The sequence below is a fragment of the Bos indicus genome, chromosome 5 (genome assembly GCF_029378745.1).
Source record: "Bos indicus isolate NIAB-ARS_2022 breed Sahiwal x Tharparkar chromosome 5, NIAB-ARS_B.indTharparkar_mat_pri_1.0, whole genome shotgun sequence".
Lineage (NCBI taxonomy): Eukaryota > Metazoa > Chordata > Mammalia > Artiodactyla > Bovidae > Bos > Bos indicus.
In genome coordinates, this window is record NC_091764.1 from 40,667,125 (window position 1) to 40,683,006 (window position 15,882).

The 15,882-nt window shown below is 35.2% G+C and overlaps 1 protein-coding gene across 5 annotated transcripts in view; it reads right to left on the bottom strand.

Moving 5' to 3' along the window:
- The window catches only part of LRRK2 (leucine rich repeat kinase 2), a 205,011-nt gene that overhangs the window by 85,722 nt on the left and 103,407 nt on the right, over window positions 1–15,882 (bottom strand). For all 5 annotated transcript variants that reach the window (XM_019960788.2, XM_019960787.2, XM_070789266.1 and 2 more), the window contains 5 exons: window positions 10,927–11,156; window positions 10,381–10,508; window positions 8,580–8,798; window positions 5,096–5,297; window positions 4,430–4,518 (listed from right to left, as the gene is read on the bottom strand). In XM_019960788.2, the coding sequence (XP_019816347.2) occupies window positions 4,430–4,518; window positions 5,096–5,297; window positions 8,580–8,798; window positions 10,381–10,508; window positions 10,927–11,156 (868 nt within the window). The remainder of the gene's footprint in view (window positions 1–4,429; window positions 4,519–5,095; window positions 5,298–8,579; window positions 8,799–10,380; window positions 10,509–10,926; window positions 11,157–15,882) is intronic.

Here is a 15,882-nt window from a genome sequence, read left to right on the forward strand (position 1 = left end):
GGTTCACAGCAATACAGACTTACCTCCAAAAACAAAAAAAAAAAGTCAAATAAATAGCCTAACTCTACACCTAAAGCAACTAGAAAAGGAAGAAATGAAGAACCCCAGGGTTAGTAGAAGGAAAGAAATCTTAAAAATTAGGGCAGAAATAAATGCAAAAGAAACAAGAGACCATAGCAAAAATCAACAAAGCCAAAAGCTGGTACTTTGAGAAGTTAAATAAAATTGACAAACCATTAGCCAGACTCATCAAGAAACAAAGAGAGAAAAATCAAATCAAAAAAATTAGAAATGAAAATGGAGAGATCACAACAGACAACACAGAAATACAAAGGATCATAAAAGACTGCTATCAGCAACTATATGCCAATAAAATGGACAACTTGGAAGAAATGGACAAACTCTTATTAGAAAGGTACAACTTTCCAAAACTGAACCAGGAAGAAATGGAAAATCTTAACAGACCCATCACAAGGACGGAAATGGAAACTGTAATCAGAAATCTTCCAGCAAACAAAAGCCCAAGACCAGACAGCTTCACAGCTGAATTCTCAACATAATAAAAGCTATATATGACAAACCCACAGCAAAATTATCCTCAGTTGAAAAATTGAAAGCATTTCCCCTAATGTCAGGAACAAGTCAAGGCTGCCCACTGTCACCACTACTATTCAATATAGTTTTGGAATTTTTCGCCACAGCAATCAGAGCAGAAAAAGAAATAAAAGGAATCCAGATTGGAAAAGAAGTAAAATTCTCACTGTTTGCAGATGACATGATCCTATACATAGAAACCCTAAAGACTCCACCAGAAAATTACTAGAGCTAATTAATGAATATAGTAAAGTTGCAGGATATAAAATCAACACACAGAAATCCCTTGCATTCCTATACACTAACAATGAGAAAACAAAAAGAGAAATTATGGAAACAATTCCATTCACCATTGCAACAAAAAGAATAAAATACTAAGGGATATATCTACCTAAAGAAACAAAAGACCTATGCATAGAAAACTATAAAACACTGGTGAAAGAAATCAAAGAGGACACTAATAGAGAAATATACCATGGTCATGAATTGGAAGAATCAATATAGTGAAGATGAGTATATTACCCAAAGCAATCTCTAGATTCAATGCAATCCCAATCAAGCTACCAGCGGTATTTTTCATAGAACTGCTGCTGCTGCTGCTAAGTCGCTTCAGTCGTGTCCGACTCTGTGTGACCCCACAGACGGCAGCCCACCAGGCTCTCCCATCCCTGGGATTCTCCAGGCAAGAACACTGGACCAGAACAAATAATTTCACAATTTGTATGGAAATACAAAAAACCTCTACTACAGGCTCTACTACAAAGCCACAGTCATCAAGACAGTATGGTACTGGCACAAAAACAGAAATACAGATCAATGGAACAAAATAGGAAGCCCAGAGATAAATCCACACACCCATGGACACCTTATCTTCGACAAAGGAGGCAAGAATATACAATGGAGAAAAGACAATCTCTTTAACAAGTGGTGCTGGGAAAACTGGTCAACGACTTGTAAAAAAATGAAACTGGAACACTTTCTAACATCATATACAAAAACAAACTCAAAATGGATTAAAGATCTAAACGTAAAGCCAGAAACTATAAAACTACTAGAGGAAAACATAGGCAAAACACTCTCCGACATAAATCACAGCAGGATCCTCTATGACCCACCTCCCAGAGTAATGGAAATAAAAGCAAAAATAAACAAATGGGACCTAATTAAAATTAAAAGCTTTTGCACAACAAAGGAAACTGTAAGCAAGGTGAAAAGACAGCCTTCAGAATGGGAGAAAATAATAGCAGACGAAGCAACTGACAAAGAATTAATCTCAAAAATATACAAGCAACTCCTGCAGCTCAATTTCAGAAAAATAAACAACCCAATCAAAAAATGGGACAAAGAACTAAACAGACATTTCTCCAAAGAAGACATACAGATGGCTAACAAACACATGAAAAGATGCTCAACATCACTCATTATCAGAGAAATGCAAATCAAAACCACTATGAGGAACCATTTCACGCCAGTCAGAATGGCTGTGATCCAAAAGTCTACAAGCAATAAATGCTGGAGAGGGTGTGGAGAAAAGGGAACCCTCTTACACTGTTGGTGGGAATGCAAACTAGTACAGCCACTATGGAGAACAGTGTGGAGATTCCTTAAAAAACTGGAAATAGAACTGCCATATGACCCAGCAATCCCACTGCTGGACATACACACCTGAGGAAACCAGAATCGAAAGAGACACGTGTACCCCAATGTTCATCGCAGCACTGTTTATAATAGCCAGGACATGGAAGCAACCTAGATGTTCATCAGCAGATGAATGGATAAGAAAGCTATGGTACATATATACAATGGAATGTTACTCAGCCATTAAAAGAATACATTTGAATCAGTTCTAATGAGGTGGATGAAACTGGAGCCTATTATACAGAGTGAAGTAAGCCAGAAAGAAAAACACCAATACAGTGTACTAACACATATATATGGAATTTAGAAAGACGGTATTGATAACCACGTATGCGAGATGGCAAAAGAGACATAGATGTATAGAACAGTCTTTTGGACTCTGTGGGAGGGGCGAGGGTGCGATGGTTTGGGAGAATGGCATTGAAACATGTATATTATCATATGTGAAACAGACTGCCAGCCCAGGTTCGATGAATGATACAAGGTGCTTGGGGCTGGTGCACTGGGATGACCCAGAGGGATGGGATGGGGAGGGTGGTGGGAGTGGGGGTTCAGGATGGGGAACATATGTACACTCACGGCAGATTCATGTCAATGTATGACAAAACCAATATAATATTGTAAAGTAATCAGCCTCCAAAAAAAAAAAAATAATTTAAAAAAAAAGAAATTTAGGAACTATCATTCGGATTATCTGAAGGGATTTAATTAACATTATGGTTAATTAGAAAAGAGATTTCTAATGTAAAAAGATATATTTTAGTAACTATAAATTACACTTATAAGAAAAATAGCTTCCAGTGAGTACACATGCTGAAGACTCCCTCCCTAAGCTCATTTCAATTCATGATTCATCCAGACACAGTCGTCCTCCCCAAGGTGATTTTGTACTTCCTAAAATATTTGGAAATTTCTGGGTACATTTTTGCTTCTCATACTGGGAAAGTACTAGAGGGTAGAGGCCAAAGATGTAGACGCCATACTGGCGTCTAGAGGGTAGAGGCCAAAGGTGCTGCTATCCTCCTACAATGTACAACACAGAATTACCTGCCCCCAAATGTCCACAGGGCTGACATTGAGGAACCCTGAGCTAGTGTGTTGTTTGAGTGGTTTTCTGTGGCAAATCTACAGAGAGGATTATGGTAGCTAATTAATATAAACTCATTGGTAACTGATTATTATTGATAGAAGAAATTTTCCATATGAAATATAGACAGCCGTAACTACCACTTTTCAAAATGCTAAGCATTTAGAGTTTTATATTATATTGAAAAGTCACAATTTCCTTCCTTATTGTCTACACAGAGGTTTCACAGCCTTATCAATCCAATTATGTCTGCCAGGCTCCTCTGTCCATGGAATTCTCCAGGCAAGAATACTGGAGTGGGCAGCCATTCCCTTCTCCAGGCCGATCTTCCTCACCCAGGGATCAAACCTGAGTCTCCTGCATTGCAGGCAGATTCTTTACCATCTGAGCTACCAGAGAAGCCCAGAGTTTTATATTCCACTGAAGAGTCAAAATTTCCCGACATGTTATAGACAGAGGTTTCACAAGCTCATCAACCCAATTTTCTTATACTTATTTACTCCACAGATTTTCACAAAGCTTTCATTCAACTAATTATATCAATAAACAAGCCAAAAAACTGTGAATATAGAAAATGGTAGAACAATTTGTGAGAAGACTGCATAAAGAAAAACTTCTTGGATCTAGAAAGGTACTATGGAACAGAGTGACACAAACACTTGTCTATGAATTGAAAACAAAGACATTAAATTCTAAGATATCTTCTCCTCTTCCACAAAGTTCTTATTTATGCAATCTTCTACAAAAATTGTTCTACCATTTTCTATGTTCACAGTACTTTCTACCTTCAGTCAGTTCACTCAGTTGTGTCCAACTCTTTGCAACCCCATGAACTGCAGCATACCAGGGCTCCCTGTCCATCAGCAACTCCCAGAGTTTACTCAAACTCATGCCCATTGAATTAGTGATGCCATCCAACCATCTCATCCTCTGTTGTCCCCTTCTCTTCCTGCCTTCAATCTTTCCCAGCATCAGGGTCTTTACCAATGAGTTAGTTCTTCACATCAGGTGGCCAAAGTATTTGGAGTTTCTACCTTAACTAAACACAAACTCTATAAACCTCAGTACTCTAGGTGTTACCCCCATGCCTCAGAAGTATAATATACCAACCTGTGCCATGACTTTACAAAGCCACTTGGGTTCTACAAAATATAAGTCGCTTAACTGCAATGCTGGGTCTTGAAAATGAAGAAGGACCCCTGTAGGAAAAATCAAAAGTGAAACATGGAATTTGGAATATGAAAATATCAAGGGGCTTCACAGAGAATCTAGCCCAGCCTCCTCACTTTACAGATTAGGAAACTTCAGCATCGTTGGGGTCAGAGCTGAGACCAGAACCAGTGCATCCTAGCTTTCATCTCAGTCAACCATTGATTCTCCAAGTGCCAAGTTAAACCATCACAATAATAATTCTCCTGCAAGTGTAAAAATAACTTCCACATACACTAAATTCACTTGATACTATGAAGGATATAGCTTGAACTTAGAGTCTCACAGTTCCTGAATACTACAGTCAAGCTCTAGAATCCACGTGTTTTAACTCTGGCTGAGAGACTTTTTCCACTACTGTCCTTAGATAATTTCTAAATTTTTCTCTTATGACATAATATATGATTCCACATCAGTACACATGATGATCTTTCAAAAAGAAAAAAACATCAGCTACCTATTAAAGAATTTTGTCAATATTCTTTTAAATGTAAATTCTATACAAGGTTCAGATACATTTTCACCAACTCTACTGCAGAGCTTTGAAAAAATATGTAATAAACAAACCTGATTCATTTAGAAAGTGAACTGCATGAGGAAGCTCATTTTCATCTAACTGCAGCTGATGTTCTCTCACAAGTTGTAATAATCGTTTCCGGTCAATTACAGGAAATTCAATTGGCACATTTTTACGCTCTGATAAAATGATTTTCTCAAGTTCTACGTAGCAGTCTGGAATCAGCTGCCCAACAACAGGCTGATCTCGGATCTATGAAATTACAGATGACAAGCTGTAAAAATCCATTTTATACATCTATGTGTCAGGTGGTTGGTAAATTCTGTGCTAATCATTCAGAAAATGATTATTTTTAATAAAATCAAGATGCAATGTAAGACTAATTGAATCGTGAGAAATAAATAAGATTACCTTAAAAAAAGAAAAAAAAAATGAACACAGAAGCCAATTTGGAAAGAACTATCAAATAACATTGTATGGAAATAATTATCAAGGTATTCAGAAAATCCATGGCGAAATCCAGGACAAATCATTAACCTTAAATAAAGGACCTACTATTTTCTAAGACATTAAATCTACAGGCAGTAGATATGCTAACATAAAGGTCAGGATTGTAAGAGCTTTTGGACTTTATTTTTTAGATGAAAATATCCACATCCGAAAGTAAAACTAAATTTTGTTCTTGCTATTTGCAAAATGTAATATTAGTGGGATGTACATATCAACAGTGAAGTCTGGAGACAGACATGAAATTTCCTCACCAAGCTATGCTTTTTCATGGAGACCTGAACTTGGAAAAATAAAAAAATCATCTAAACCCCAATGATTCTATACGAGAAGATGATTTGGGGTCTCTTACACTTAGAATCTAATTAAAATCAAAATTTTAATAGAATGACCTTATGAAGAGAGTTTCTGTAATAAAAATATTTCCAAACATTTTTTCTTAAAAATCTAATTTTAAATAGAAATACAACTTTAATAATAGTAAATGCCTTTGCAAACCACCAGGTGGCAAACTCTCCTCATTTCTCAACCCATGAATATATTCTTGACAATAAAGAATAAAATTTCTACTTGAATTCTTCAACTTATACAAATAGAAACTGGGTTTATTATACCTGCACACACGCACACACACACACACATAAACTTTATACTTGTTCTTTTTCTACTCTTGATCCTTCAGGAACCTGATTTATAGCAGCTGTAACCATTACTTACATATTTACTTCCAAACAGTCAAGATTGTTTAGACATACCCCTTGAACCAGAAAATTAAATATAATTTCACTAATCTCCACTTTTCATATTCCCTCTCTTCATCATTTATAAATTAAGATAAAACAGAACTTCAGATTGAAGTTTGCGTTTAACCCAAGAAGGGAAACCTACATATAAAAGTAAACAAGAGTTCACATAGTAGTCAAGTAACAAAGGGATGGATTTTACAGGGCTGGATTACAGGGTGAGCAAAGGATCCCACTCTGGTAAGGGGCTGGACAAGACCGAGAGGGACATTGTTGGCACTGATTTCTATTTTGTCCTACTTCCTTTATCATCAGGTCACCAACAGTCAAAAACAGGAAGCTTTTATTCTAAACTCTGCATGGACACATGTTAATAAGAGTGAGACACACAAAGATTAGAAAAGATCAAGATAAAAGGAAAAGATGAAAAACAAATGAAAGGCCAAACAAAAAAGATTTCTAAATAGATTAAAAGCTGCTGACTGAATACAGGTTGAGGCACCTCAGGGAGGAAAGAATATTCAAGTTGGCAGGCGTTTTGTTTTGGGGTCATCTGCATCACTATTCTGCAAAGCAGCCAATTGAATTTTCAAACCAACATAACAGAATGATGCATCCATTTGCAATATATACCCTCCTTCAAATAATACTGCCGTTTCTCAAAGCATTTGTTGTTAACCTCCTATCCGGTATTGCCTTCAGAGTTCATGTACAAGTGCAGAAAGCAGACTGGTCTTATTGCCAGTAAACTGGTCTAACTTGCTATTAGCCTAAAGTAGTACTAGTCCAGCTTGATGAATCAACTACTTTATTCATAGACTTCTCAACTAAACTCAGATTTTCTCAAAACAAACTCATACTTTAAGAATTCTTTTTTAAAATATGATAAATGGTCTGATATCAATGATAAAAGAGAAGCTATTAAAATATTATAAGTAACAGCAAAGTTCTGTAAGTACAGAGAGTCTCAAAAGGAAACTCCCTGGGTAAAGAGGATATTTAATTGAATATATTAATTTGATGCATTTGTTTCATAAAAGTCATGTCACTCTTTAATCATATGTCTCAGAAAAGAGTAGCAAAAACTAGAGATAAATGATATTTTATTCTTCTAACATAAAACTCCATTGACCCACATTTGTAAAAGCTTTTATTGATTGTGATAAATGTGTGGAAAGATATAAATGTGCAAATTCTCTCTCTGGGCACCACAAATACAGGCACACTTACAAATGGCTCATTAAGTTTTGGACAGAGCATAATCTGTAGAAATGGAACAGAACTAAGCTAACTGGACAACGTGCTATAACCAAGGTGACCGTATAACTTATCATCCAAACTGGAATGCTTCTGAGAATGTAGTGAGACACAATAATTACACTGGGACTTTCCAGGCAAAACAAGACCCTTGTTAGGAGCCACCGCTTTGATCATTAGTACTAATGAGCTAAACCAATAGAGACTAACAGTGAGATCCACTATTGTGTTTGTCATATTGAACTATTCAAAGTGTTTTCCAGTACAGTTTACCCCTTGCTATCTGTAGAGCCCAGGTAAAATTTCTTTCTCTTTCCAGTATTAAAAACAAGCATTTGTTAACCAATTTATTTGTGTTTTATGAACTCTATGAACTATATTTGTCTTACCAGAAATAAAAACTTTGTAAATCAAAAACATAATTCTTAAAGTTTGTCTGAACTAGAATATTGCTTATACATTGTTGAAAACCAAATTAGAGACCATGGTGACCAGATGAAAGAGCCTTCTCTCAATATTGAAGGGGAAAAAAATATATATTTCAAAGGGGGATCACAGTGACAAAGACATGAAGGAACAAAGACCAAGATGAACATAAAACAGAAACTCCAAAAGAAAGGAGCAGATGGAGGAAAACCAGTCGAAGAAAAATACAAGAAAGATAACTCCAAGATCCCAACATCCATCTTTATCCTTTTGATTGAATCAATACTATAGGATGTTGGGAGAGAAAGGGCATCAGAAACATGTCCCAGATTCTCTCAGGAACATTCTCTCAGCCTCTCAGATACCCTTTTCTCTCAGGATTCTCAATTATTTTTAATTTCTAATTCTATGAGTTCAAAATTAAGTCTAACATAAATAATTTTAAAATTAAAAGTACTTGAATAATGCTAACAGATAAGAAAAAAACACACTTTTAAGATAGTTGTTCTCAAGACTGCTGATATTTCTTAGCAGTTGCAGAATGTAAGAGTTAATAAATTATATTTATCTACCACCTAGGGTAGGCAATGAACCATGTTACCTTGAAATTAAGGCTCTCATTGATGATGGTTTTCCGAAGTTTTGCCAAAGCATCGGATTCCTCAGTGGCATTCACAAAGTGGTAATCTCGTATTGCAGGAAACCCTCGTTTGTTCAAGAGTTCCTTGGTAATTTTACTGATACAGGCTTTGCGCTGCTTCTCATCAGTAACATCTAAATGTGTGCCAACTAGAATCACAGGGGAAGAAGAAGCACGGGCCTATGGGGGAAGATACAAAATACTCTTGTGTTTGTTTTAAAATCAACACTGCTTATATTTCCATTGATATTCACTTTCTACGAAATTCACTAGAGTCGAAATGAGAATTCAAAAGACCTCAAGAAGAAAATGACAACTGTCTTCCCTTCCTTAAACCTAAGGAAACAAATTAAACTTCAGAAATTTTTAAAAGTCATTTTTATGCTCCTTCTTAATCTAGTTATTGTCACTTTTCAGGCAGCCCATGTGACAGTAATAGCACATTTCTTTCTTCTGTGCCTAAAATGGGTTATTCTTTAAGTGTGCTTTAGGCTTCTAGATAAAATAGTATTTAATAACACCCAAATAATATCAGAGTAATAATTTGTTTTATATTTTCTCTTCCTTATCTTTGAATTAAACCTTATTAATTCAAATTATAGTAATTCAGTGTGGCTTCTACAAAGAAAAAACAAGTCACTAAAGTAATAAAAGCATTTGGACAGTAATTTGAAGTAGAGGATTTATTTGGCAAAAACAAAACTATGTTCAGCAAAGTGGAACTGAACATTATTTTTCATACAAAGTTAAAAGCACATTGTATTTCCTTCCTGACCACTTGCCCAGTCCCCATCTCTTTGAGAGAGAAAAGCTTCATCTAAATTATTTCATCTGATTGATGACTGTCATTTATAACTTTATTGCTACTTCTGTCTTGGGTATTCCTTTGGAAAAGGTGTATGGATTCATTACATATTCTAATGTATTATCTATAGATTATAAGATAAAGTCAAGCATGTATCTGCTGATACTTTTTAAGTTGACCTGTCTTTATACTTAGAAATGTCTCTTAATAGTAGGCTTCCCTGGTGGCTCAGATTTGCCTCACAGAAGAGCCTACTAGAGCATTATTCAATAACCATTCATTTTTACTTTAGTCTCAATTCTAAAAAGGCACATATTTTTTAAACCATATATACATGAAGGAATATCTAACAGCAAGAGACAATATGGAAAAGTTACAAAATTTCAAATATAATATTCATCTGGGACCATTTAAAACTGTAAGTCCTACAGGGCTTTACACTAAATTGCCTCTGAGGACACAGTTGGTAATGCATAGATTGCTTCTTTTTCTTACTACAGTTTATTTAAAATTAAGGAAATTCATGTTATACATAAGTAATAATACCAGGGAGCTCCCTGATAGCCTCATGGTTAGGATTTGGGTCCTAAGTCCAAGTTCAATCCCTGGTCAGAGAACTGAGATCTTGCAAGCCACACAGTGCAGCCAATAAATAAATAAAATAAAATAAAAAAGAATATAAAAATATAGTCTAACATATATTCTCATTTTTAACAGATTAAAAGGGCTTCAAACTTCTATATCTTTCATTAACATAGAACATAACTATTTTCATGTCACAACGTAATTACTCCTAAAAATTTCCTAACTCAAAATTTAAAGTTCTTCTAACTTTCTTGCAAAAAAAGTATTTGAAAAGTCTGTTTGATGGTACTATTTGCCCCAAATAAATCACCTTATATACAATAAGAAAACCCATGAACTATTTTCTATTTTCAAATTATTAGGTCATATCACCTTTATATTGAAAAGCCAAGGCTTCATGGCATCAACTTCTGCTTGCCCTTTGCTGAGGTCATAGACCGCAAGATACAAGGCTCGTTGGGTCATAAAGTGGGGATGAGTGCTGTAGAATTCCTCACGACCTAAATAAAGATTGGAGAACTTTTCAGTCTTCCAGAGAATAGACAAGAATCCTCTTCTTCAAAAATAAAGTTAGGTGGCACTACCCAGTCTTTACCATACAAAAAAAAAAAAAAAGAGAGAGAAAGAGAAAAACAATCAAAAGATAACAGCTACAAGATTACACTGGATTTTTACTAGGGATTGCAACTTCTTGCTTATGTGTCAGCTGTGTAGCTTCAGCTGACACGTGCTGGTTCCTAACATTTCCTTCCATGGCTTCGCCATTCTGGTGGCAAGGGAAGAATTAGGAGAAATAAATGACTTTGGAATAATTCCATATGATCCATCAGGTCTCTGTAGTATTGAAACAGAAAATTCAGTTTTTAAATCCCTGTTTTAAAAAAGATATCTGAATAAAAAATTTAGCAAAATAAATACCTGCAAAATCCCATACATTCAGAATGAGGTCTTTCTTCCCTTTGCCTCTTATTTGGATGGGCCAGTCTTTCACATCAATGCCAACTGTGGCACCTTGCATCCCAAGATCTGATTTCTTGATTTTCATTAATTGCTGCAATAAGGTGGTCTTGCCACTCCCAGTATTTCCCACAATCATAAGTTTCATTCGGTTATAGGGCACAGCCTTTTTCAACCGCTGCTGAAGAAACCTGGTATTTGAAAAACAAAAATAAAATAATAAACTGCTTAACAGCGTACTTAGGCTATAGGTGAATTCTTATGCACTGAATTATTTTAAATATCAAAATGTTATAATGTACAGTATGCAAAAGAGCACATAACTCATACTAACTTAATAATGCATGTGTCTTTCAATGCATTGTTAGTACATCTACTTTGTTAGTGATGTTGGTTGGTCTAGCTGATAATGATTGGAAGCCTCATCAAATATAATGACACTAGAAAGAATCTAAGTATCAAAATGTTTATAATACTCATTAAATTTTACATAAAATACATACACAATTTCTTTAAATATCACAAATAAAACTCTAAAAATTATAAAGCATAAAATTTTACAAAGCCCATAGGATAAAGAATCAAGGTAGATCAATGTTTAGTTTTTTTTTGTTTGTTTGTTAACAAGTTTTTTTTTTTTCTTTTTTTTTTTGCTATTGTTTTTTTTTTAATTTTAACTTTACAATATTGTATTGGTTTTGCCATGTATTAAAGAAGCTCCATGTTCTCCACAGTGGTTATACCAATTTGCATTCCCACTAACAGTGTAAGAGGGTTCCCTTTTATCCACACCCTCTCCAGCATTTATTGCTTATAGATTTTTTGATGATGGCCACTCTGGCTGATGCAAGGTGATACCTCATTGTAGTTTTGATTTGCATTCTCTAAGAATTAGTGATACTGAGCATCTTTTCATATGCCTTGTGGCCATCTGTATGTCTTCTTTGTAGAGATGTCTATTTAGGTCTTTCACCCATTTTTGATTGGACTGTTTGATTTTTTGATATTGAGCTCCATAGGCTGTTTGTATATTTTAAAGGTTAATCCTTTGTCTGTTGCTTCATTTGCAAATATTTTCTCCCATCCTGAGGGTTGTCTTCTCATCTTGTTTATGGTTTCCTTTGCTGTGCAAAAAGCTTTTATGCTTAATTAGGTGCCAATTATTTGTTTTTATTTTCATTATTTTATGAGATAAGTCAAAAAAAGATCTTGCTGTGATTTATGTCAAAGAGTATTTTTCCTATGTTTTCCTCTAAGGGTTTTACAGTTTATTTTTTTTTTATGATATTAGGTAGAATTCTAATTTCATTCTTTTTCATGTAACTGTCCAGATTCCCCAGCACCACTTACTGAAGAGGCTGTCTTTTCTCTATTGTACTCTTGTTATAGATTGAAGGGAAGTTGCTCAGTCATCTCCGACTCTTTGCGACCCCACAGACTGTAGCCTACCAGGCTCCTCTGTACATGGGATTTTCCAGGCAATAGTACTGGAGTGGATTGCCATTTCCTTCTCCAGGGGAGCTTCCCAACCCAGGGATCGAACCCAGGTCTCCGTCTTTGTAGACAGATGCTTTACCGTCTGAGCCACCAGGGAAGTCTATAGGTTTATCTCTGGGCTTTCTATCCTGTACTGCTGGTCTATATTTCTATTTTTTGTGCCAGTACTATACTATAGTGTTTTGATTACTATAGCTTTGTAGTATAGTTTAAAGACAGGGAACCTGATTCCTCCTGCCCCATTTATCTTTTTCAAGATTACTTTAGCTTTTCAGGGTCTTTTGTGTTTCCATACAAACTATAAAAATTTTTGTTCTAATGCTGTGATGAATGCCACTGGTAATTTGATAGGAATTTCTCTGAATCTGTAGATTGCTTTGTGTAGTATATTAATTTTCTATCAATTCTTTCTCTATCAATTCTTCCAATAGAAGAACATGGTATATTTTTCCATCAGTTTGTATCCTCTTTGATTTCTTTAATCAGTGTTTTTTAGTTTTCTGAGTATAGTTTTTTGCTTCCTTAGGTAGATTTATTCCTAGGTAATTTATCCTTTTGTTGTGATGGTAAATGTAATTACTTTTTTAATTTCTCTTTTTACTCTTTTGTTGCTAGTGTATAGGAATGCAAGAGATTTCTGTGCATTAATTTTGTATCCTGAAACTTTACCAAATTCATTGATAACATCCCAGCAGTTTTCTGGTAGAATCTTTTGGATTCTGTGTATATAGTAACATGTCATCTGCAAACAGTTTTACTTCTTCCTTTTCAATTTATATTCCTTTTATTTCTTTTTCTTCTCTAATTGCCATGGTGAGGGCTTACAAAACCATGTTGACTAAGTGGTGAGACTGGACATCCTTGTCTTGTTCCTGATGTTAGGGGAAATGCTTTCAGTTTTTCACCACTGAGAATGATGCTTGCTGTTAGTCTGTCATATATGGCCTTTTTTATGTTGAATAAGTTCCCTTTATGCCCATTTTCTGAAGAAGGAAATGGCAACACACTGCAGTATTCTTGCCTAGAGAATCCCAGGGACAGAGGAGCCTGGTGGGCTGCCGTCTAGGGGGTCGCACAGAGTCGGACGCAACTGAAGCGACTTAGCAGCAGCAGCAGCAGCAGCAGCACGACCATGTCTGGAGAGTTTTGATCATAAACAGGTGCTGAATTTTGTCAAAAGCTTTTTCTGTATCTATTGAGATGATTATATGATTTTTATTCTTTAATTTGTTAATATGGTATACCACATTGATTTATTTGCATGTATTAAAGAATCTTTGCATTCCTGTGATAAACTCCACTTGTTCATGGTATATGATCCTTTTAATTTGTTGCTGGATTCTGTTTGCTAGTATTTTGTTGAGGATTTTTGTGTCCATGTTCATCCGTGACATTGGTCTATAATTTTCTTTCTTTTGTTTTTGTAGATCTCCCCTGGTGGCTCCGTCTGTAAAGACTCTGCCTGCAATACAAGGGACCCAGGTTTGATCCCTGAAACGGGGAGATTCCCTGGAGAAGGAACCTTTTTTTGCAATATCTTTGTCTGCTTTAATTATCAAGGTGATGGTGGCCTTGAAGAACGAATTTGGGAGTGCTTCTCCTTTTCCAATATTTTGGAAAAGTTTTAAAAGGATAAGAGTTAGCTTTTCATTAAGTGTTTGACAGAATTTGCCTGGAAAGTCATCTGGTGCTGGACTTTTGTGTGTTGGAAGATTTTTAATGACAGTTTTAATTTCATTACTTACGACTGGTCTTTTATATTTTCTAATTCCTCCTGGTTCAGCCTTGGACCAATCCCACTGCTGGGCATATACCCTGAGAAAATTATAACTCAAAAAGACACATGTACCCCAATGTTCATTGCAGCAGTATTTACAATAGCCAGGACATAGAAGCAGCCTAGATGTCCATCGACAGATGATAGGTAAAGATGTGGTACATATATACAATGGAATGTTACTCATAAAAAGGAATGAAATTGAGTCAGTTGAAGTGATGTGGATGAACCTAGAGCTTGTCATAAAAAGTGAAGTAAGTCAGAAAGAGAAAAACAAACATCATATATTAACACATATATATGGAATCTAGAAAAATAGTACTGATGGACCTATTTGCAGGGCAAGAATAGAGACATAGACACAGAGAACAGATTTGTGGAAACAGGCAGGGAAGGAGAAGGAGGACGAACTGAGAGGCAGTATTAACATATATATATTACCGTGTTTACAACAGTGAGAAGCTGCCGTATAGCACAGGGAGCTCAGAGCACAACTCCGTGATCACCTAGATGGGTGGAATGGCAGGGGGAGGCTCCAGAGGGAGGGCATATATGTATACATAGAGCTGCTTCACAATGTTCTACAGTAGCAACTAATGCAACATTGTAAAGTAATTATATTCCAGCAAAAAAAAATCAAAACCATTAAGGTAGAGTATACAAGCATACTATTATATTCATCCTTAATAGTGAGGTTCTATTTGGTACATGTATTCATACATGGTATACATAATGTATATGTTCATATATATTGTACATGCATACATATAATGTACATGGAAAGGAAGAGCATATTGGTTAAACTACATTGATACACATAAATGATTTTACTATCGGCAGATAATATGTTGCTATTCCTAACAATATTAATGCAAAAGTAATTGAAACTTACTAGAAGTGCTACCAGTGGCTAACAATACCATCTTTAAATTAACAGAACATGTAAATGTTCTTAAAAATAAAATGGATATAGAAAAATACATTTAACTATGTTAAAATGCTGCCACAGTTCAAAATTAGAATAGTGAACTAAATCATAAGTGAATCTTAGGGAATATTAACTGATTCATTCTCACAATTAATAGGACTTTGAGGAACATTCTTGATAATCTGCATCACCAATAAACAAGAAAATCAAAGTTCCAAATATCTATTTATTAAAACTTCACTATTCTCTGTCATTCTTCAAAGAAGCAAGTGAGAACTACAATTTCAAAATTACTCCAGGTCTGTGTACTCTCTAAAAATGTTTAAAAGGTTTAAAAATATTTAAGTTACATAGTAGCTTGATAGCATAATACTCTGAAAACTTCTTACAACTAAACGTTTAGTAAGAATTGAAAAATTTTATATGAGCGTCTTTTTCCAGTTTCAGAAAGGAAAATCATGGGAAATACTTATGTAGGATGAGGGGTAGTCATGTTATTTAGCATAGCTGCTCACAAACACTTTGATCATAAAATAGACAGAAAGTCAAATGTAAATTATGAAAATTTAAGGAAGAGAATTGGGTAACTAGATAAGTAGGTAGTTAGGAACTCCAAGTTCACTGATAATGCAACAATTATTAACTGTATGCCAGACTCTGTGTTTGGTGCCACGAATGAAACAGAGAGTAAACACAGCAGATATTATAGGCAAGT